At 50.3% G+C, this 22543-nt stretch overlaps 6 protein-coding genes across 6 annotated transcripts; 4 read left to right on the top strand and 2 right to left on the bottom strand.

The window, feature by feature from the left end:
- Nucleotides 1–3433: 3433 nt before the first annotated feature.
- Nucleotides 3434–4339, top strand: STEHIDRAFT_160227 (uncharacterized protein; the record flags this gene model as incomplete). Its single annotated transcript, XM_007307660.1, has 6 exons — nucleotides 3434–3529; nucleotides 3586–3660; nucleotides 3717–3740; nucleotides 3806–3895; nucleotides 3992–4046; nucleotides 4098–4339. 6 exons carry the CDS (start codon nucleotides 3434–3436, stop codon nucleotides 4337–4339), a joined length of 582 nt encoding a protein of 193 aa, XP_007307722.1.
- Nucleotides 4340–8526: 4187 nt separating this feature from the next.
- Nucleotides 8527–9949, bottom strand: STEHIDRAFT_62902 (P-loop containing nucleoside triphosphate hydrolase protein; the record flags this gene model as incomplete). The annotated part of the gene is made up of 9 exons (XM_007307193.1): nucleotides 8527–8706; nucleotides 8767–9025; nucleotides 9098–9295; nucleotides 9351–9398; nucleotides 9450–9527; nucleotides 9581–9597; nucleotides 9651–9679; nucleotides 9758–9771; nucleotides 9825–9949. 9 exons carry the CDS (start codon nucleotides 9947–9949, stop codon nucleotides 8527–8529), a joined length of 948 nt encoding a protein of 315 aa, XP_007307255.1.
- A 2884-nt stretch (nucleotides 9950–12833) lies between these two features.
- STEHIDRAFT_160225 (uncharacterized protein) lies at nucleotides 12834–13750 on the bottom strand (the record flags this gene model as incomplete). The annotated part of the gene is made up of 4 exons (XM_007307659.1): nucleotides 12834–13134; nucleotides 13318–13406; nucleotides 13561–13611; nucleotides 13667–13750. 4 exons carry the CDS (start codon nucleotides 13748–13750, stop codon nucleotides 12834–12836), a joined length of 525 nt encoding a protein of 174 aa, XP_007307721.1.
- Nucleotides 13751–14590: 840 nt separating this feature from the next.
- Nucleotides 14591–14929, top strand: STEHIDRAFT_160224 (uncharacterized protein; the record flags this gene model as incomplete). Its single annotated transcript, XM_007307658.1, has 1 exon — nucleotides 14591–14929. The coding sequence occupies one exon, from the start codon at nucleotides 14591–14593 to the stop codon at nucleotides 14927–14929; it is 339 nt and encodes a 112-aa protein (XP_007307720.1).
- A 1145-nt stretch (nucleotides 14930–16074) lies between these two features.
- Nucleotides 16075–19806, top strand: STEHIDRAFT_160223 (uncharacterized protein; the record flags this gene model as incomplete). The annotated part of the gene is made up of 6 exons (XM_007307657.1): nucleotides 16075–16360; nucleotides 18750–18820; nucleotides 18884–18925; nucleotides 18988–19039; nucleotides 19100–19205; nucleotides 19368–19806. The coding sequence occupies 6 exons, from the start codon at nucleotides 16075–16077 to the stop codon at nucleotides 19804–19806; spliced, it is 996 nt and encodes a 331-aa protein (XP_007307719.1).
- A 755-nt stretch (nucleotides 19807–20561) lies between these two features.
- STEHIDRAFT_160222 (uncharacterized protein) lies at nucleotides 20562–21281 on the top strand (the record flags this gene model as incomplete). The annotated part of the gene is made up of 3 exons (XM_007307656.1): nucleotides 20562–20897; nucleotides 21008–21063; nucleotides 21155–21281. 3 exons carry the CDS (start codon nucleotides 20562–20564, stop codon nucleotides 21279–21281), a joined length of 519 nt encoding a protein of 172 aa, XP_007307718.1.
- Between the last annotated feature and the right edge of the window lie 1262 nt (nucleotides 21282–22543).

Here is a 22543-nt window from a genome sequence, read left to right as displayed (position 1 = left end):
AGTGACGTGCAACTTTCCACACTAGTTGGAGGCACGCACGCTTATTCTGCCTGGCTACGGCGTGCTGGACAAGTGATCGAAAGTTGGCGTTGGCCTGGAGAGGCGTTATAATAGTCTCTGTCCGAGCACCCGGCATCTAAAACGCGAAAAATTGTGAAATAGAAGTCTAGAAGAGGGATATATGGGTGTAAGAGAGGGCGAGTGAAAAGGAGGGGAGATAGGTAGATGCACCTTTAAATGGGACACCTCTAATCATGTAGGCGTGGTGCGTGCATGGTATGGGCATGTTGCAGGAATGTGTGGAGACTTGCGCAATAAACCCACACTCCTTGATAGAAGAGACACACTCTGCAACGCATTGTCAGCGGGCCGCTCCGTGGAGCTCGTGCTTGTGCACGAAGATCGGAGATCTCATAGTAGTATACCTTCCACCTCCAGAAACGACATCCCCGCGAGGATCCCTTTAACGGTACAGTACAGTGAAAGGTCACTGGTGAGGAGGGCCGCCATTGGGTAAGCCGGCGTCTGTATGATTAAGTGATCGGTGCAAGTGAACGTACAGGGTAGACGAGTGCGACCAGAGTGGCTGGAACAATAATAAATATATGCCCACTCGTTCTACAAAGAACTGAATCGCTGGAAACGATGCAGCTCGGGTCATGTTCCGGAGAATGCTCCACTACCTTCTAGTTACACCATATAAACCGCGTGGCAGTCGTGCCTGCAAAGTAAGCCGCATCGCCCCGGAAATGCTGCATATCGAGCGATCGAAATTGTTCTAAAGATCGTTCTCAGAACGCAAAGTACATAGCTAAACTCGCCTCGAGGAAACGACCGTCTTCTCGTCGTTTTGATATTGGGGAGAGGGAAGGCATGAAAACATGAGGATGTGAGCTGGCTGATAAACGGGGAGCAGCTCACCCCGTGATGAAGGTGACAGCGCTTGCGGTACACAAGTTTCTTGATTGTAAAGGCCTCACATGGTCAGACAGACATGAGTGCCCACAGATTAAGTACGTGACATAGTAAGAAAACTAATGAGACGGAGGGGAGTGAAAGGAGAATGGAAGGAATATAGTTAGAGACTTCAAGCTTCGAGGCCCGAAGCGGAAAGGCAGAACAAACAGTATCAGGAAGCAAGAAACGGCACTTGGACACGATGGAAAGGAAGTTACGCGACACGAGTATAGTACCCGACACCAGGCTGTTGACGAGACATTTGAGGACGACGAAGCAATGGGTGGCGAGGGTAGTTGCGTCGGCGTGTGAGGACGAGAGAGTAGGTTAGGTGAAGGAGACGAACATGCCAAACGCACTGAACACTTGGCCGGAACCTTGGAAGATATCCAGTCGCGTGAACATAAGCGCAGAAACAACCTACTAAATCGCAGAGCACCTGTGCGAACCACCCAAATCACATCAACATTGTATCTTCAAAACTTAGAACCAACAACTCACCTATAAGTATACAGCCGACTAATAATCTCTTCCTAAACCTCTCACTCGTCCATACTCGCATTATTATACAAAGAATCATAACTGGCGTTCTCTGAAAAACGAGATGGCCAGTCTCAGCATTCAGCTTGTTGTGTTCGGCTTCGAGAACAGGCGCATCGCGGTCGCTCCAGGTGTTTGTGAAGGGGGGTCTGGGCAGGTGCAGGAGCTGTGGAGAGGAAGAGGTTAGTCGGATGATGACGCAGAGCTGTCGCACAGGAACAGGAAAGAGGCCGAGGGTGAGAAGGGCGTGAACGTCAACCGCGTACGCAACACATACAACGAGCGCGTCGGTCCACGAAGGCAACATCGGCCTTATGTCATGCGTCGTCAGATCTCCGAACGCATACACGGGTCCCGTCTGTCATCTCAAATTCCGTCTCATTACTTTTCGCCACAAACCCGCTCCCTCCGTCCACACTTCCCACTGCTGGCATATATCCTCCACCGACGCTCCGAGAGCCGAAAGAGGAAATCCCGCCAGCACCCCGCACCCAGAAACACAACTCAAAACATACGGACGCAAATCATGAAATAAAACAGAAAAAAGAACACGCACCTCAACCTCGACCCAGGCAACCAACTCGAATGATGCGCCCATTATTGAAACTCGCCATCGTCTCCAATATCCCCGCCCAACGCGATCCGTCCGCTGCTCTTTGTTCGGGAAAATTCAGAGGTCGCAGGGGTCGTATCTATGGATAATGATGGTGTTGTGGAGAGAGAGAGGGAGGGGGATAAGAGGGAAAAGACATAAATATGAGCGATAGTGGTGCGAAACAACGAAGGGAAGGCGGCAGTTACAAAAACGGGGTTCCAAGCGAAAGCGAGTTAACAAAAACAGACGGAGAACGTACAAGTATGGCCATAATCCATGCGTCGTGACTCCGTATCCTGGCCCATCGTCCATATGCAGGGTCACTGTAACGTATACCGATATCGCTCGTCAGTTTGGACTCTTCAGATGCAGAGACGATACACCAAATAGATGTAAAACTGGCCTATCTAATCCAGTACCCAGGACTTCCGATCGGAAGCAAAAAGTTGGCGGGACACGGGTGAGAGCGGAGTGTATGACAGAGGAAGTCGCGAGAAATGTTGTAGGAATGTATCTAGCGAAATGCATAGTCGGCGCGCGGGAGTAAGGAAGACTCGTAAGGGGTTAAACAGGAAGAAAGATGATACGTACGAGGACAGCTAGCCTCGTGACCCTTTTCAAACTAATGTGCCTTTCGGACTGTTGACACAACTAAACGTGTTGGGGTGGATGGCCCTGGAGAGGAGGTGCATTCGAGCCAAAGGTAGACGAGTAATAGCTATCCAGACGACAACGTAGACCCACGTCTTTTCCGCCGCGATCTAATCAAAGTTCGCAGCAGCTGGACGTGAGGCAACGCCGCCAAGATCTCGCCGGCACTCAAACGCTTTCGCACCCAATGTCGCGTCAGTCAAGACGCTCCATAGCTGGGATGCTGAACGATGAATGCGCGATCGGCATCCAAGCAGCCAGGTCAGAACCACGTCGTTGTCCGCCACGATCGAGTCAACAATCGCGGCAGCTGAACGGTGACAATGCTGACTGGCTGGCTTACGGACCACTGAGGAAGACAAATCGCAAGCGATGTCAACGCTTGCGACTGCTGTCATCGCGAGCGGCACCCGCAGCGGCATCCTACATCGGGCCAATCTGGGTGAACGTTGAAGTAAGGTGAGTTTAAGAGTAGAGAAGGAAGTAATCATATATACTCACTGTAGCTATACCTCGCTGGTGATCTGTAGTTGAGGTGGAAGACGAAGAGATGAAGAGTGGGCGCTCCCAGTGCGGTATCGGAGATAGCCGCGATAGGGGCCACGGTTATTCATGGCGCCACCACAACGTTAACTTCGACTTCAACTTCAACCATATATAATCGTCTCCTTCTTCAAGCCGTTTTTACCTATGGCCTCTCTCCAGTTCTATATACGCAAGCCGCAATCCATGCGGCTGTTCTCTCCCCCACAGGCTCGCAACTTGAGCCAACAAGAACGGTTCGAGGTGTGTGGTCTTGTGCCTAGCAATCAGTGTGTGTGCCGTTCACGCCCGATTCGCAGGCTGTTCATGCCGGCCTAGGGCTCCGTAGGCGGACCACCGCCCTCTTCAGAAAAGTGCGGTTTCGAAAAGGAGAGGTTCGTGTTGTCATGTCTCCCGAGTATCCCTCGTCACTCATATGGCAAAACACTAGGAAGACCTCTTCTATTCCTGTTGCGTGCGTCGATTCGACACCTCCCCTTGCGGTTCATAAGGTTTTGACTTTCCTGTTCTCCTCGTCAGATTTGCTTCTCGTCTAAATCAGACGAAAACTCCGAGGAAAACCGCTGCAACCTCGCATCGATATGTGATTGCAAGATACTGCTGCACATCGTACGTGCTTTCATTTCTACCATGGTGGAGCGATCAACCCTCTGGTTCCCATGATATCTTCTTGAAGGAAGGACTGACGTGTTGAACGTGAAGTAGGAATGTGCGAAAGCGGCCGCAAGACATGCGAAGGAGTCCGTCCTGGTACCAAAGTGTATGTTCGTATATACTGGTTCGTTCGTGTGCTCATCGCTGTCATCCACAGGCCCACAATGTCGTTTAGCACGCCGCTGGGTCCATATCGACTGGTTGGTGAGCCGACACGAGCAAGCTGACATCCGCAGACGACACCGCCTGCGACAGAAGCAGCGCAAAAAGACCAATCTTGCCGCGAACGAGAAGGAGAAGGAGCGGAAGAAAGTCCAGCGCAGGCGGAGAAATGCTGCAGAACGTGCAGGGAGGCTTAACAAAGCTGTAGAGGCAAAGGACAAACGGGCAGGAATTTGAACAGCCTGGCGTCTGCGTCCATTGGTTTCGCTCTGTATCTGAACGAATGGGCCTCTAACTGGTGCGCCATCCCATTTCATCGAATCCTTGTTTCAGCTTCTTATGTTCGCGCCGAGCAAGGTCTTTCCTCCTAGCCCGAGAAACTCACTTACTCTTAAGCACCACGTACTTGTTCGTTTGTATCTTCTTCGGCGCCCTTTCACTCATTTCCCCTTATTTCTTTGAGCCACACAATTAAACTCTTCTTCCGCGGTGCTGTATAGTATCTCGTCGGTTTGGAGCTCGTTGCGGCAAGAGCCCATGATGAGTTTCGAGAGATGCGAGTCCAGAATGACCTTGCTGGATATCCCTGTAGTTGCAACTTATCCTATGGCGGCAGTTAGTTTGTGGCGCGCGGTCGTCTCTTCTAACCCAATGTTCTCGAAGCCATCCTCTCCTGCGTACTGCATGCCTCCAGCTAGACATGAACTGGCATACAAGACAATCAAAACGTTCTACCTGCCGAGAATGGGCCTGAATGGTGCGCCTGCATGGTGTATTGTGTGAGTACTGTGTGCAGATCGAGCCCGCGGTGATATAGCGTTCATATCATCTTGATCCTGACTGTTGTCTCTTCACCCTTCACTCTTGATCTTGGACTATCTGGTGTCCATTTCTGATTGTTTCTATATGTGCTATTCGAGTTGGAAGCGGCCATGCCGATCAATGCTTTGCCAACGGAGTGCGATTCTTTTGTCCTACAGTACTTGAATATTCAACTACTAAACATCGTGCTGCAGGCATTGCAACAAAGCAAAGGATCTCCGCGGAGTTTACAGTGCTCTTGCTGATGCACCATGCTTTCCCCGCCCTCGTTTTCGTGGGATGAAAGGAGAGTCCAAACATGGAGGCCCCTTGGTGCCATTCTTCCCCTGACCCGACCGGCTGCTAATGACAAACACCTGAGCTGCGCACACGGACCCCTCTAAGTTGTCAAAATCGAATACAAACTTCCTTCGGTACTATTGTTTGATACGGTATCGACGACGCCATCCAGCAACGCGACGGCGGTGTGAAGCTAGTAGCGGATGTAATTGTTGCTATTGATTGGGATGGCACACAGGCGAGGGCAGCGATACACCGGCCGGGTGACGGCTATGGATCTCGCTTTCTCCACCATATAAGTCGTTCCTGTCTCAGACTCATGTTCTTAGATCTATCCAACCACGCATTTAACTCGTTCAGCATGTCGATAGTGGAGTCCAGCCTATCCACGCACGTCACTGACAATATCGAGCATCTGTTCATAGCACGCGCAGGCGTCTCGTTCTCGAGGAGTGTGCGGCAAAGTCTGTACTCGGAGAGTCCTTACGAGAAGAGGCTTCGGTGTGGTGTAATATTTCGAGGGGAACGAGGAACATCATCAGTAACTCTGAAAGCCCTTTAGAAGGGCTTGCAAGGGCTCCAAGACGTCCGAGTGTTCCCAGAGACACCCATCCTGGGTGGGGCGCCCAAGACCGCTCCAAGGCTTTCCAAGGCGCGTCCTTGGAAACGTCGATCACTTGTCCTTCTCCGCCGATCACTTACGCGAGCAAATAGTAGCACTAGTTTCAAGTACATATTGACCCTCGAGCCTCTACTATACCAGCCAAAATAATTGTATGTTTGTCCAAGCATATTTATTTCGTGATATCCTATAGCTAGTCTACCTAAACCGAGAGTAGTTGTCACCAAGGGAGTGGAGCACGTCATGCTCTACTGATATGTACGGGGAATAGACAGGCGGCAGTTGGGCGACGGAATGAAAAGCGTTTGAGGTAGATATGTAAGTTATAGTCTGCATGTCTTGTGGAAGCATGGAACATATGGTAGGGCATGATTCACTGAGAACGGGTGTAGCGGGTGAGTATGGATCTCATAGCTAGCAGTAGAATATGCGGAAGAGCAAGAGAGATGGAAACATGTACTTCATAGTGTTGTTGCGATATTTGAGGACCATGGTACAAGTCGTGAGCGCATGGATCACCGAGCTTGATCGATGCCGCCTTCGCGGTAAACTTGTGAGGAACTCGTTATAGATACCGCACTGTGCAAAGATTCGGGAACTTGGCCGTGGTTCCAGCTACTTATAGCGAACCGAATACAGTCGGTTTCATTGCATTGCCTGGAGCGAGTGGAGAAAAAAAAAGACCTACAAGATCCCGTGCGAGCTCCAGTCCAGATCCAGATCCGCATCATTGGAGATGGTGCTCGGATGAGCTCTTGCCCCAAGCTCGAGCGTGATATCCTTCAAGTTCTTCTATGCCGCCCTCTCCATGATCTTACTCCCGACCAACGTTGAACTAATGAAATACAAGGTCTTAATATCCATATGCGAGGACATGGCGTCGCCTCAGGCTCCAGTAGGACTGTAGCCGACGAGAATGTTCACGACGCCTGGCGCGAACCCGGCTTTGTTGATGAGCGAGGACACACGAAGAGCGGTGAGGGGAGCGAGTTTGGAAGGCTTGAAGACGAAGGTGTTTCCGCAAGCAAGAGCGGGACCGATCTTCCAGCATATCAACACAACTATATGAATGTCCGGCGAGGACGAAAATCATCGAGACTAAACGAAGAACCTACGCACCTGTTGCGCACCTGGCCAAGCTGCGACCTACCAGCTACAGAAATTCGTCTGTCTCAATCCCCCTCGCAACGTAACCCCTGATACCTCGACGCACGCCGTGTCCCACAGTCTTCATGTCAGCATCGTTGAGGCTGTGAGATGTTTCGTTATGCTGTGTAGCCCGGACAAGACATGGATAAGTGACGCGCAGGCGACTGTGGAACGCACGCAGCGCGGGATCTCGGTAAATAGATAAGAGATATTGAGCAAATCTTCACGGACCGACCGTAGTTTCGAATATTCAGACAACTCCCTATCACCGGTAACCAGATACTTGTCTTCGGGGTAAACCATCGGGTCCGTACTACACAGCAAGACCAGTGTTGGCTAAGGCAATCAGCTAGTTATTGAATACATGATGTCCCCGTGTCTTAGAAACAAGTTATTAGGGTATACACAGAGGTGAACACCGGCGGAGACGTAGGACGAAGATGGTGGCCGTGGAAGAGGTCGAAATAGCACTATAACCCACAAAAGCGCCCATAAATGAAATGAGTTTGGGGCAGGCGCGATGTTCTTTGCACTTTCTTTCTAGCTCAGATGCCCTTGGCAGCCTTTTCCAAGCTCGCCTAACGACTCTGCGACGACGCAGAATTCATTTGCGAGTCGCAAGCGAGGTATACGGCGTCCTCTGACCGCCGTCTCAACACTTGCTTCATTTCCACCGCAGCTCGGGTGCGTCCAAGCAGCGGGCAGGAGCTCCACGGTCCTCCAAGGCCTTGGGCGTCTTTGAGCGATTAGCTGTTCTGCTGATGGCCCGCCGCCTACACGCCCATACCATCTGCTAAGCGATACAATGAAAACTGTGGTAGAAATTGTGTTTTACAAACGGATGCCTTCATAAGTGGCCCTCTGGGGCAGCTCACTCGAATTGCCAGGCTTACTGGGACTGTTAAAACCCCGCCTGTTCTGCCTCTGGAGCCGTTACGCTCGCACAGATGGAAATGTAGAAGAATCTCATGAAGCGTTGTAGGATTGTCCGTGAATCAATTCAACAATCAGAAGTGACATTTTATGGCGTGAATGGCGATCAAAACGAGTCAAAGAACATGAAAATGAGGGAAACTAACGGAAAGCCATGGGACTAATGCTAACACAGATGCTTGGCAGGGACGAAGCTGGAAACCAAATTCTAGAACAATCCAATCAACGACTTCCAGCCACGATTGTCCTTCGGATAGATTAACTCATCTGGACGCAGTGGCAACCGACTTGAAATATCACTGACCTCACTGAGATGCACATCCTTGCTCTGATTAAGCCAACATGTGAGCTGGATTAGAGGCACCACATAGCTGCGAGACTTACCGTTGCAGTCTGGTCCTCCACGTCCTAAGCAAATAATGAGGCGTGAACACCACTTTTACTGATAATAGGAGGACATACCTGTATGTGTGCAAGATGCTTAGTATTTGAGTAATGTCAGTCAGGAGATTCAAAGCTCCTAGCTAAGGCATACCTCGTTTCTCTGCCGCTCATCACGCTTTTCGAAACAGTAAGAAGCCTCAACGATAGTTGACTGAACAACATGGAGAAAGGTAACTCACCGCTTCTCTCTGCTTCTTGATACGTTCTGCTTCCTCGCGGTGGGAACAAACCCTACATGTGTGATTAGGAATGGACATACATTGAACGCAGTAAGTACATACCACTCATGTGCTTCATCAACGCACATTTTGGGTCGAGTCTTATTCTTTAGCAAGTAGCCGAGAATGTCTGCGGACTTGTTGATGCTTGGGCATTGGCATGGTGATACGGACCACAAGTACAAACGCACACTTACTGTCATTTCGTGTTCCGGGATGGTGCCTGCGAAGCGTTGGGCTAGTTGGTCAAGTTCTGAATCATCTAGAACGCTGCTTTCAATCTCAGATGGCAGAGATCTGGAAGGGTGTGCAGGAGAAGAACTGAAGAAGCGCTTGTAAATTTCGGCAGCTTGCCACTTCGTAGAGTGTTTAAAGTGGACTAGGACGTCCATACGTCCCGGTCTCCTGAGAGCGGGGTCCAGAAATTCAATGTGATTTGTGGTAGCAAACAGAAGTCTGGTGAAGAAAGGAGGATTGAATATGACCTCGCTTTGCAGATAGAAAGATGGAGAACTTGTTGGTACATACCGACCCTCTGTTGCCGTGAATCCATCCAAATTGTTTAGTAGCCCATTCAAGGTCACTCTAGACTCGTCTGCAGGCGCAATAAACACAGATGCCATGCCTGTCGTTGTGGACGAGGTCGTCGGGGCACCAGTCGGGTCTACATCCCGGCATAGAGAGCGAGTGAACGCAGCATCGATGTCTTCAAACAACGCTATACAACTGAAGAGAAATGAGAAAGATTTGGCTGTTTCATTGGTTGTGATATCACCCGTACTGCTGGGGCATGGCGCCCATGAGGTTAGCAAGGACTTCGTCACTCATTCTACGCACATAGGTCAGATATACCGTATAGAGTAAAGATTGTGATGCATACCCTTTCGACGCCAAGTTAACGATGTAGATGTCAAGCCCGAGTTGGCTTGCCAACGCATGTATTAACGATGTCTTACCACTAATTTAATACGTCACTATTGCTCCTCTCAGTATTAGGCTTCGGATACTGACCTTCCCGGAACACCGTGCTGTAAGAAATTGTAAATATAATAGTTGAAAATATGCAAATTAATGTGCTTACCAGCAGGTATCCTCTGCGATAAGGAATGCCTTAGAGGACGAAGGTGCCGTAAGAGATGCAATAAGCTAATCAAGCATGTGCATGTAATCATAGAAAGACAACCTCACCTTTTGATGCATACCTTTAGACACACTATATCAGCGCAGAAAAAAAGCACATTAATAACGAAATTACCATGTTTTAGAGTTCAGAAAAGTGACACAATCTTCAAGGACCGAGTCCGCAATAGCGGGCTCAAGAATCACCGAGTTCATCGGACGTTTTGTTCGTGCACCTCTCCAAGACCAGGACCTGTGCATCCTTCATGCTTCATGAACGGATGAACTTGTAAAATGGCGAAAACAGAAGTAACTTACGAGTCAGATGCGTAGATATTTACACTGTGGACAGTGTCTTTTTCATAGTCCTGTTTTGCTTCTAGAACCAACTCCTTGAAGATGTTGTGGTTGCGGGCCACAACGCTAAACAAATGGAGAGTCAGGTCAGGAGCTATTGATGGCGATGACTCGAGAACTGAGACGATGGCGATAACCTTATCTTGAGCGACTGCTTGTACCCCCAATCCTCTTTCATCCTAATTCTCTTGACCTACTTCAGAGTTAAGAAAAAATGAGAATTCTACCGGAGCAGGAGTGAAAACATACACGGAGCCAATGACCATGGTAATATATCGTAGCCTCTGTGTCTGTCATTTGCACTCCCGTGAATATGAGATCCCACGGTAATATAACGTTACTGACCTATACTTGGGACGAAGAAGATGCGATCGGTCGGCACTGAGGGTTTGGAGTCCTCGGGCGCTGCCACGCTCCTACCTTGCGTCCAGGTGAAGTTAGATTGAATATCAAACTCTCTACTACGCTCCCACGCTGGTTCCTACGAAAGATGATACGATATCATCGCTTTATATCAACTACACCTGGCAAAGAAATGCGCTCACACCATACGTACCTTACGCAGCCAATGCATCATCCTGAACTCATCGACAATGAGTATGTGGTCGCCACCCATGTGCTAAACGAGCTCACCATTTATACGTTGGCTCGTGCTCGTCAAAGTTGGCCGTGAGGAAGAATGCTTTGACAGTCGTCAGACTTAAATGATGAAGGGAATATGCAGAAATACATACAATTGACGATCCCATGCAGGATGTATGTAGTTAAGCGTCGTGTAGCCTCGACTGTGCCAGATGCAATGATCCAGCCCTGTACCAGAAATAAGGCGTCAAACGAAAAGTATGTAGCCCATTCCAGTCAAGAGGACTTACGCTGGATTGATACAGTGATGTTACAGACGCCTGCATCAGTAGGACAAGACAATTCGCCAGCTTCTGCTGATGAAGACCAGAAGGCAAGAGCGAAGCGCAGCAAACGTTGGCGCAGGCAGGGCGAGATATATATATCTACATCAAGTTCAAGTCATGGAAAAAGGAAGGCAGGAATTATGGAATCTACTCAATAGGCTATTCGACTGACAGTTTCTTTGAAAGGGAGAAGCAGCCGCCACAGCTACCTTCCTTTTCCGGGAACGGACGACGGACACGGCTCAAAGCGCCCGTCCGCTTCGCTCCTCTTCATTTTCCACTATCTTGGTCGTGAAGCCACTTGCTCATAAATCCTCGAAACCCTGACCAACTTGACTGGCGGAAGTGGAGTTGGGAACTGGTGCGACTTCCGTGCTTACGCTGCACTCTGCGCGAGTCCTTTTCCGTTAACCGATTATTGACCGATTAAATGGCCACATCCACTCACCGTCACCCAGAACCGTCGATGATCCCTCGCACATTGGGGGAAGTGGTTTCATACATATGCCCATTTAGATCGAGCTAGCCACCAATGCCATCATGCATGCTTAGAGTGGGGTTTGAGTGCTCAAATCGGGACGGTCCCACAATTCATGAGGCCTCAAAATGGTTTTTCGCCTCTTTTGCGATACTAGCACCCCAGATCTCAGCTTCTCAATCAAAGAGGAGCCACACTCTGAATATGGATAGTGAGTCATATGGGAAATACTTTAGGGTGTGATATTTGACGTGTGAGGTATTTCAAGCGGTTGAATGGATTCATTGCAATGCCCATCAGCGCCTGTGAGAAGAATCGAACGCCGTCAAAAGAGTTTACTTGCGGTAGGAACGGCACTTGCTCGAGCGGCCGAGAGAGTTTCATTGACGCAACCTTAGGTCGGTTGGGTAGGCCAGAGATCAATAGGGTTAAAAATCGAGTTAGATAGATTAGCGGTCGGGTTAGCAAGACCACAAACAACTCAAAATATTCTTCCCATCAAATCGGCAGACGCGTTCCACTTCTTTTCGCCTCGTCACTTCTGTCACACCGTTGCTCCCTACTCGCACTACGCTCTCCGATGCTTCCTCAGCCACTTTGTTGCCCGACGATGACGGTACGACTATATCTCGCACTATAGCTCTCCACAGCATAACAGAGACAATACTCAGTGGCCCTGACGGCTCCGATGGGAGCTGTGGGTATGATTTGAGCCTTCATACGGAAGAGCATTAGTACTGCATCCATTTCGCCTTCAAGGTCTTGCACCGCTCGAGGGCTCAATAGGTAATGATCCAAGGAATATCAGTTCAAGTCTATTAACTCTACATCCATATCGATAATATGGTCACTCACGGGAGTGTCGACCAACTTGTCTGTGGCCCTCGTTCGCTCGTGCCACCCTTGTTCAAGCCCCGTAAACTGATGCTGCGGGACATGGTGCGGCTAGTGGTGGTGGAATACTATGTTGAAGACACTCTTTCAGACGCACTCTGCCCAGAGCCCTCGCAAAGAGCCCAGAAACGGAAAGAGTCCAGAAACGGATGGACAGGGATTTGGACGACTCATCTTGGATCCATGCCGCCCTCGTCGTAGCCCAGGAGGTTCACTGGTGATCATAGCCGTACCGCAAATGGAGCCCCCTAAATGGCGACGTTTATGCGTGTGGCGGGACAGGCTTCACATACAAAATGCAAAAGCCCTAGTTCAAGCCTCTCACACTCCACGTGAATATCATCATGCCTTGTTAATTTGCCCAATAGTGTCATTCCAAGGTTGTCGAGATATATCGCCTCATCGATACTGTCGTCCGGTGTGAGTGAAACGGCGCGTTACCGAAGCTGTATAGCCTCGTCAACGTCAGAGGGGTATTCGCACGCTCATCGGGAAGTAGGGTAACAGCCTATTGTCGAAGCGCTATCGCCCGGTCGACACTATGTATCACCAATATGCTTAAATCTGTGAAGGAAGGACCTGCAAGACCGTTGAAATACATCGACTCGCCCGCATGCCCGTCGGGTGTGAGCTCAACAGCATTGGTCTGCAACGTTATAGCCTCGTCGGCGTCGACCAAGTTGCCTGAGCTATCAAATCGACTGATGAGCGCGGATCCAAGGTTGGGAAGTTGCCCAGGTTTAGAAGCCCCATTCTCACCCATAATGGCGATGGCGCGGCGCTGGAACGCGATGCACTTGTCGATATTGCTGTCTTTGTGGCCACAGGAGTGAGCTCGACGGCCTCCTTTTGAGCAAAAATGGCTGCTTCAATTTCAGCATTACCTCCAAAAAATTCGGATCAGTAACAGAGACAACTGCCTAGAGGATCGAGACATGGCCCTTTCGCTCGAGTCAGAGAAGGGGCACAGCAACGTCGCATTCGTGGCGTACATCACTGCCCCGTTGATATCATCCAAGCCACCTGAGTCAAGGAAACGATCGAGCAGTGCATCTGCAAGATCGCGCAGTTGAGTGTAGCGCTGTGGATCCAAAGATGATGAGGTCTCCAGCCATAGGCGAATTCAAGCGATCTTCTCCGTCATTGTCTGCCAAGTCCTGCTGCAAATGGCCATCAAGATGAGTAGAGTACGGCATCTGTCCGAGAAACACGCCGACGAAGCAACCAAAACTCACCGTTAGATTGTCTCCGCTGTCGAAGTTCAGAACTTTTTGGCTGCGCGCATTCTGAGAAGAGCTTTTTAGTCGAATATAATCGGTAAATGATGCGGTGGATGTTTACCTGGGCGTTAACCACCGCGCTAAGCTCAGTGTGGGTGACGTTAGCACCAGTATCACGTTGTGGAGTTTCTACTTCGTTCGACATCTAGTAAAGCGAGAAGAAATCGATATTGGACGTGGGTGTGCAGCTGAACCACGACACATGCATACCACAAGAGATGGATGGGCGATGGCGGAGAGGTCAAGAAATCGAGAGAGGTGTGATTAGGTTATATACAACACCATCGAGGCGCTAACCATGATCGATAAGAGCGGACCCCGAAGGGTAGGATGGAGACTTGTTCCATGTTTCTACCAAATCACATTTCATGTTCGGAACGGCACTCATGCAAGTGCCACATAAGCGACGATAAAGTCCGCAGAGGCATGTTCAGAACCGGAATAGAGCGGGACGAATGGTCAGGGCCCCCGACTATTATAATACACGGTGGCATGGGAGCAAGGGCCTTGGAGGGTAGGCCGTGGCACGTTTACCGATTTCAGTTCAAGGGCCTCGTCCTCTAGGTGAAAACCGATAATAACCTGAGCCAACTGTACATCGAATGAACTATCCCATCTATAGCATCGGAGAAGCAGCGTCCTGATTCAACAAAGCTGTTGGCGGACTCGAGTACGAGCGAAATCAAAGTAGAAGTTTCGACGTGTCAGCTTTACAGCGATAGTGTGATTGACGCTTCAAGGAGAGGAAGATTATCCTTGGAGTGAAAAAGAACGACAGGTATATATCTTGCGAGCCGTCTAGCAAACAAGGATATGTCAGAAGTGAGTGATGAAAGAGTGGCTGCGGCGAAAGGAAGAGACGACGATCAGCAAACGCGCTGAGAAAACCCGAACAGGGATCAAAGGGATTTTGACCGTACCAAGCGAGCAAAATCGGATCTGCGAATAGGTTAGACAATGTGAGAATATACGCGTATCATGCATCATGGCAGATGGAGACCTCGCCCTGACTCACTTACAAAAGCCACCACGATCACCTCCGCCTCTCCTTCTCGATCTCTGCTGCTCATCGCGGGAAGCTACAACTTTCACCCTTGGTGTCACATACGTTCAAATTCCCCGTCAACGTTCCGCCTCGATCTTCCACATTCCGAACCATGGCGCAAGAACCCTCACGCTCCCCACCATGACCATGATCTCCTGCACGCTCGTCCCGATCTTTCCCCACAACCACTGGAACATCTTCATCAACATCGTCCTCCAACGCGAAATGTTTCATCTTCACCAGCGGCAACTCCTCTCTCCTCCATCCAGAACTCCCTAATTGCCACATTCTCCATTCCCATATCCACCAAATTTCTCTGGGTTTCGTTTCCTGAGCTCTTGCATGCTGGCCCGTGTACGCTTCGAAGCATCGGAGTGATGGGGATGGAGGGAGGGAGGGAGGAAAGACGGGTCGCCGAGGACGCAGGGCGTGTCCGCGAGCGACTCGTAGAGCAACGCGTGGAGAGGAAGGGGTGTCGGGCTCGATGAGATTGAGGTGATCAGTCGGAGTTGGGACTCAGTTTTTGTCGGCTGGAATATGGATAGGTATGATCCTAAAATCTACATACGTTTAGACACACCCTCCCGATTACACGTTGCTCGTTGGGAAGAAAATACAAAGTGGAGGTAGAACGTACATAGAACATGTATGCTTGACCGCATGGTGAAGATGAAAGCTCGAGCTCAGCACCACCAACTCGAGTGCTTAACGCAAGAGAGGGAGCTGTGGCTCAAACGTCGGTATATGATCGTCAGCGTCTTGAATACCTGGCAGTGTTCGTTCATCGCCAGGGTCCGGTCGACGGCCTGTTTACCGTCCATGGTGGTAGTAGACCAGCACCAATAAGCGTAAGTGGGTCATGAGGGCGTAGACGAGCAGCAGCCCGAAACATCCGCCTTCACAATCGCAGCCTTCAACATCTGTGTAATAACAGCTGATAGGTAAGGCTCGTAACCCAGTCCCATAACTTCGCCCAGGTCGGGATGGAGTAGTGCGGCAGCGTGGCGTCGCCGGATTCGACTTGTCTGTCTTTGGGGGCCGAGGTAAGCCGATGACATCGTTGAGAACGAGGGTGGAAAATGAAGACGTACGTTGTAATCGGATCAACCGCTCCAGGAAGCGTTGGGCATCCTGCCCGAACACTCGTCGTTCCACGGCAATGGCTACGAGCAAGAGGGGGTAATAAGCCATTCAATCCTCGGAATCAAGGGACGCGCAGGCAGAGGTAGCGACCACGTACTAGTCAACCCCGCACGTGCTATCGCCTTCAACCTCAACTTCCTGTACTCTAGTATATTCGCGTTCTAGTGGACAGTCAAGAGCAAGGTAATAATTCGAGTAATGCTCAAATTTGTGATGCGCGGTTGTCGTTCTACCACACAAGCACGAGCCGAATCAGAAGGGAAACCAGGAGGGAAATACCCATGGAACGCACCTTCGAAAATCCTTACTCCCATCCGCAAAACAATCACCAGCGTCATAATCACCCCCTCATATGTACCTCCACCCGCCCGTTCCGCATCCAATTCTACTCCCATTACCGCCAGCAGAGGCGGAGGACGGAGAGGGAGAAGCTTCTGAAGACGTTCACGATGGATGTAGAAAGTGAGGGGGCCCGGTTCTACACCTACGACGAAGCTGATCAGGACGTGTTCGACGGTGTCGGCGAGTACTGTATCGGAGATGAAAGGGAGGAGCGGCCCTGTAATGGTTAGTGTTGGAGGCCCATATGGCGGAATGAGTATACCTACCTCGATCCCGAAGCTTCGAGCGTGCGCACGAGCACTGGCAATAACTGTTGTGGATACTCAATGAACTGCATGGTCATATGCACAAAACGCTGGGGAAGACGGTCAGACGTCCCTCAATGCATGCACAGAGCCACTAGCGCGTTGCCAACTCATCAGTTTGAAGACGAAACAAAGAGGAAGGGCGAGACGTGCACTGCTTGGCAAATTAAGTATCTCATCTCCAACTACTACGCGCCGATGCATAGCGGGAGTTTGGAGCTTTCGAAGAAAAAAGAAGTAGCAGGACGTGGTCAACATTCTTCAACATTTCGTTTGCACTTCCGAGTCGCCCACCTCGCAATATGCCACGCCACCGCACCAGAAAGAACGCTAGATAATCGCGAGTAAGATAAGATAAGATCCCCACACAGCTTGCGATGCTCTCCAAGGACCAAGCCCTCGCTCTCGTCTTTGTCCTCGTCGACGGCGATGAGCTAGTCATGGGGTTTTCCCGGTAGAATATATCTCTTCTCATGACCGGATGCGTATACATGGCCGCTCTCGTCAATCACGATGCTATGATCAACCTTTCGCAATCAAGATCCGGTCGACTCACACTTCGACTAACTACCTCCGGTTCTCGAAGAGCATATCTCACTAGTCTTGTCCAATTTGACAGGCATCACTATAAAGGTCTGTGTAGGAGACTAATATCTCACGCCGAGATTACATGAACTCCACTGGAGGCCTACTTTAAAACCCAGCCCCTCGGATCATTCGAATATCCCATTTACTCGGCTTAAACGTCTTTCGATGACACGTGCAATCGCTCTCGAGGATACTCGGAGTTAAGTAGTGAGTGGAAGCGTTGACGAGTCGTACCAGAGCAAACAGGTAGTCGTAAGAAGGGAGCATACAACAGAGTAGATGGCAACGGGTGGAACCATGAATGAGCTGAAGGCAACGAGCGGGGTGGCGTTGGTGAACCATCTTCAGTTTTGGATCGAACGGAGCAGGCGGGTTGAGCAGCATAAAAACAACCCAGTACGTCTTGTGTGTCGATTTCTGTCGTTTGTCTACCCTTTTTCTCCATGTCTTCTTAAACACGTCTTGCCCTAGCCGCGCTGAGCGATGAGAGACGGCGCCGAGCCGCAACAGATGCGTCAAGGTGCGCAGGAACCCTAACAGGCCGCGTCGACGTGAGAGCGGTACACGCAACACAACAAAGCATGAACAGATGTGTGTGTGAGCAGAGGCTCCGCTGGCAGCACGGGTCCGAATTGACTTGTGCCGTCAGATAGCCACCATGACTCCGTTTCTAAGCACGGTCAAGATGTCTCCTCCACGAAGATCCGCAGCGTGATCATGAGTTAACGCGGTGGAGATCACTCAAAACATCATATTTCGTCGAGACACCGTCAACCGAGTGGCGAAGTTTGTACACGATGTTCTCAAATTATATCAGGAAGTGCCCATGCTTTGGCCGGCACTGCCTGTCCCCTAACTGTCTCTTACATGTAGATGCTACTCTGTACCTACATCCTGTAACTACCTACTTACTATCAAGCCTCTCATGCGCCTGCGGATCTACAGCCTGAAAATATGGCGAGCTCGTCCGCAGGAGGCCGGAGAAGGTCCAGCTGTTCCTCAACGGGACCGTGCTGTGTATTAATCTAATCTAATCTGACGTGACTGACCGTGAGATAGAATTTGGGCTGACTTTCAATTGTAGACAGGACCCCTGCGTATGCTAACGGAGGTCCCATCCTGATGCGACGAATTTTGAGCGAAAAATCGCGTTTCGTCCGATCCGTAGTGCGACGAAAACGGCTTTTCGATGCTGATGTTCCATCCCGTTATGCGACGAAAATGTCTCTCGGGCCCGCAAAAAATGGGGTAAAAACTTGGCAAACACGGCCAAAAACATGATTTGGGGAAAATTTTTGACGACCAGGGTTTGGGAAGGCCTTATGCGGAGCGATGTTCCATCCGACGTGCGACGGAAATGGCCAAAAATCCGATGTCCCATCCCTGATGCGACGAAAACACCCCCAAAATCGTGCGACGAAAACTACCGATTTTGGGGGTTTTCGGATGGGACCTCTGTCAGCATACGCAGGGGTCCTTTGTAGACGCGTCGTGTCCGCACCGACGCCACTTCATGATCTTGCATCTCATATTTTACTTCCATCTCCCCCTCTCATTGTTCCGCTGTTTCCGCTCTCTCTCTGCTCGCTGCTCGCTGCCCGTTCAAGTCGTTGTCTTACGCACGTACTTATTTCACCCTTCCTTCTGTCACTCCACATCAACTAGAACATCTAATGTTGGACTCGACACTGACATATGCTCTCCCGCATCAACTGTGTCAGGTTGTCCAACACTTCCGAAGGAGCTGTGGCAGGAATCATGTGGAGTAGGCCCCATGACCGAGACTAGTACGGTGCGTGCGTCCACGGGCACACCGCTTCCTTTGCCTGAACGTCTCTCACTCGTCGTTCGGCAGATTCTGCTTGTATTGCAGCTCGGGGACTTCATAGGCTTGATTGTGAGTATCATCTTTTTGATGAGCAGATGGTGCATTGATGTTTGGTGTTTGGTAATGGTAAGGCTGGGAACACACCGTTTGAGGTCAATTGTAATTCTTCAGCACCTATCACTGGTGCGTGCGCCGTCTTTTTCTTCATCCCCACCGACGTCGTTTTCATGAAGATTCCCATAGGTAACCTCTATACCTCACTCACATCTGCTCTCTTGCCCAACGACGAGACTAAGCAGTCCATGTTGGACAATATGGTCAGGAAGGGAGAGGCGGCGGGTAGAGATGCGTGCGCGGTTGGTTCACGGTTCACGCTGCCCCTATGGGCAAGAGCACCGTCTGGGAGGGTTACGAGATACGGCGATGTAAGAATCTTCTTATCTGTTGTCTCGGTTCCTTACCTTTCTTTGTAAAGGCTCCGCGCTGACTCTTCTCTTGATCGTGTCTGTAGATATGTCGGGGGGTTTCTTTTTTCGCCCAGAGATGTCGGCCCCGCGAAACTCATCATTTGTGTCGGTGGCCTCAAGTCCGACTTCAACACCGACAACTTCACATACCCCACCCCAAACAGCGCACCATCGAGCTCCACTCTGACCACACCCTCGCCAAGTACGCCAAGTACAACGCCATCGGCATGTAGCAGCTCGCCCCGAAATTCGTTCCGTCTTGCCGTCTTCGCCTCCAAGTTGTCCGTCCCCCAGTTTGAGGCGAGGTTTCCCACTAAGGATCCCCTCTGTGAGGAGACGACCAGCCATGTGTGGATGTGGCCGAGGATAGGCCAGTTCTTCAGGGAGAAAGACGTGATTGTGAGTGAGACGGGTACGTCTAGCTTTGGTGTTATGGGCGTGCCGTCGCCCGAGGATGCAATCAATGTCAGCCAAATTCCCTGAGGAAGTTTCGGATGGACGGCCGGTGCGTACATCGATTTTTCTCACCCCATCCTCCCTTTTGTCTCCGGCCCTCTTTTTACTTACAGTGACTGTCTTCCGTGATCTATAATAGGCTCCACGCCCGGTGCTGCCCTCGCTGCCCACCACCAGAACTTCAGGGCTATCGCATAAGGTAAGATGCGACGGTGTCCAATGCCTTGGGCCAACAAGGGATGGGGAACGCGAAGGAGGATCGGTGAAATGATCTTACATTCATGTGCCACTATCTAGTTCCTTTGTGGATTCTGTAGGTATCAGGCTGATACCGGCTTTAATGTGCTTATGACATTGCTTTCATGTGGTTATGGTTATTTGTTCTATGCGGTTTGAGACTGTATTTACGGGAATCGTTCGCATGCCATGTAAAAGCATGGCTATATCAAAAACAACATGCTCCAATGAGTGTCGAGATGAAGGTGAGTCAAAAGACTGCATGAAAAAGTAAAGGTGGAATCGTACCGCCAGGCAGGCCCTCCACTTGTCTTTTAGTGGGAAGGCTTTCCTGATGGGATTGCAGAACTTGTCATATCGTGCGTAAGACATGACTGCTCCGAACAGAATCATAATATAAATACAAGCCAATGAGAAGCGTGAGGCAGGTCTACTTGACTATCTCACGAGTGAACGAAGAAGTGCATAACATATACAAATGCGAACACAACAACATTATAAAGGATGGCATCGGAGTCGCAAGCCTGTCAGCACGCCCACACATCATGGCATCCACCATCGACTCAGACCCAGCACACGAAGAGTTGCCTATCACCCACGCTGAGCTTCTTGCTCGCATCGTCGCGGTCGAAACCCGACTTCGACGCACTGTCGAGAACCAGATCCGATTTGAAGAAATGGCCTCGCGGCTGTTGTCAGAGATAAATGCTATCAATGACAGATGCTCGGAGACGGACAAGATCTGTACAGATAATTGGCGGGATATAGTGGTCATTGATAACAACGTCTCTACTCTGAATGCTCGTGTGGAGGAAGGGTACGATGATCTCAAGGCTCACTGCGCCCGAATCGCAACGCTGTACCATCGTCGATATCGACAGGTATGCGACGGCATGTCTGCTTTGCATGCCAGCATGACTGGCGTACTAGTGAGTGTGATATATCTGTACTGACATAGGATTGTGCTTATCCCATAAATCTGTTTGGTCAGGATTCGTTCTCGGCTCACTATAAGCAAGACCAGGCACCAACTGGCGTTCAAGAAAAGTGAGTATGCGCTCATATTTCTTTCTCTTAGTCAGGCCTGACATTCAAATGCAGGGACTAATTCGTCTTACCCAAATTCAACACTGGTCAGAGGAGGGGGGCGGTGGGTCGAGGACGGCCTTATCCACGAGCGTATCCGAACCTGCCTCAGGACCTTCTTCGTTCCGACATTCTCCGTCACTAGCAGTTTGGATGGGTTGTGTATGTTCACAAATTAAGGCTGTTTTCTATGCATGAACATACGGTCTATCAGGGCTCCACGATGAACTTCTTGATACTCAGCCAAGCGACCGAGGGTTCGGACGTACCCGTGCCAGCCATAACATTGCCGCTGGTGCTGCCTTGTCGAGTCGCCATGGCGTTGGCCCTACACCACCCATCCTGCCATCGAAGCCATACAGCGCCTATATGTCTCTCTCGAGAAACGCTCGACCTCGCCATTGTTCGCTCTCAACTAGTACGTCAAGCGCCAACGGTCAGATACCTAGTGCCTGATCAAAGTAAACGTTTTGCGTTGCAAGTCGTCCGGTGAGATTGCGTCTATGTTGATGAGGTACGTGTTCCGATGGACTGTCCCTGATTTGTACTCTCTTCGACTCGACGAAGGGAGTTGGGCTAATGAGAAAGGGAGGCCGCGTGAACACCTTCAGAAGTATAGTACAAAGAAGTGGGACGATCTTGTGGTGAATAATGAGCTGAAGGGGTGGAACGAATTGGGAACGAAACTGAGAAAGGACGACGCTTCTTGGCTCCTCTTGGATTTCCTCTGCTCTCGACATCTATGGCCCTGATGCGCAGTCCACCCTTTTCTCGACCCCTACCGCGACCGGGACCACGACCATTCGGGCCCTGAAGAATTCGTCGAGGACACAGCCTCTTGGGAGTGGAGCTCAGTATTTTGCTGTCCGCTTATCTGAGTATCGTTCTCCATTTTTCTCTTCATCGCACGAAAAATGTCGAAACTCTATTTCTCTTCTACTTAGATCCATACATTCCTTGTTCGTGCACCCTTTGTGTTGCCGTTTATCTCCCCATTGTCGTTCGTCGCCCTTCTGGTGTAGGCAGATAAAGCTAAATCCCCCATGAAAATATAATTTGGAGAAGGAAGATAGTGGGTGAAGCACGAACGGGGCCAACAAAGGGTCGTGGAGGGCGAAATAAAAGACAGCCGATGGATTCGGCGAAATGGCACAGCACGTGAAGCAAGAGGCGTTAGAGGATGCGGGAAAGACAACCACGGGATAGGAGATACGTACCTCGACTCTGGAGCCTCTAGCGTAGGGATGACCACCGAGAATAGTTGTTGGTCGTTGAAAATGCGCCTCTGATGGCACGGTATGGATGGAGACGCGCACAAACTTATCTCTTGAGAGTACCATCGTGATATTGGGGCCCAAATGTAGCGAGTGGGATGTTGACAGTCGGACCAGCGCACGCGACGGCGTACTTGGAAAAGTGTTTCTTTCTTGCATCAAACGAA

This window comes from Stereum hirsutum (assembly GCF_000264905.1).
Source record: "Stereum hirsutum FP-91666 SS1 unplaced genomic scaffold STEHIscaffold_13, whole genome shotgun sequence".
In the NCBI taxonomy this organism is placed as follows: Eukaryota; Fungi; Basidiomycota; class Agaricomycetes; order Russulales; family Stereaceae; genus Stereum; species Stereum hirsutum.
This window is presented reverse-complemented; position numbering and strand designations above follow the sequence as displayed.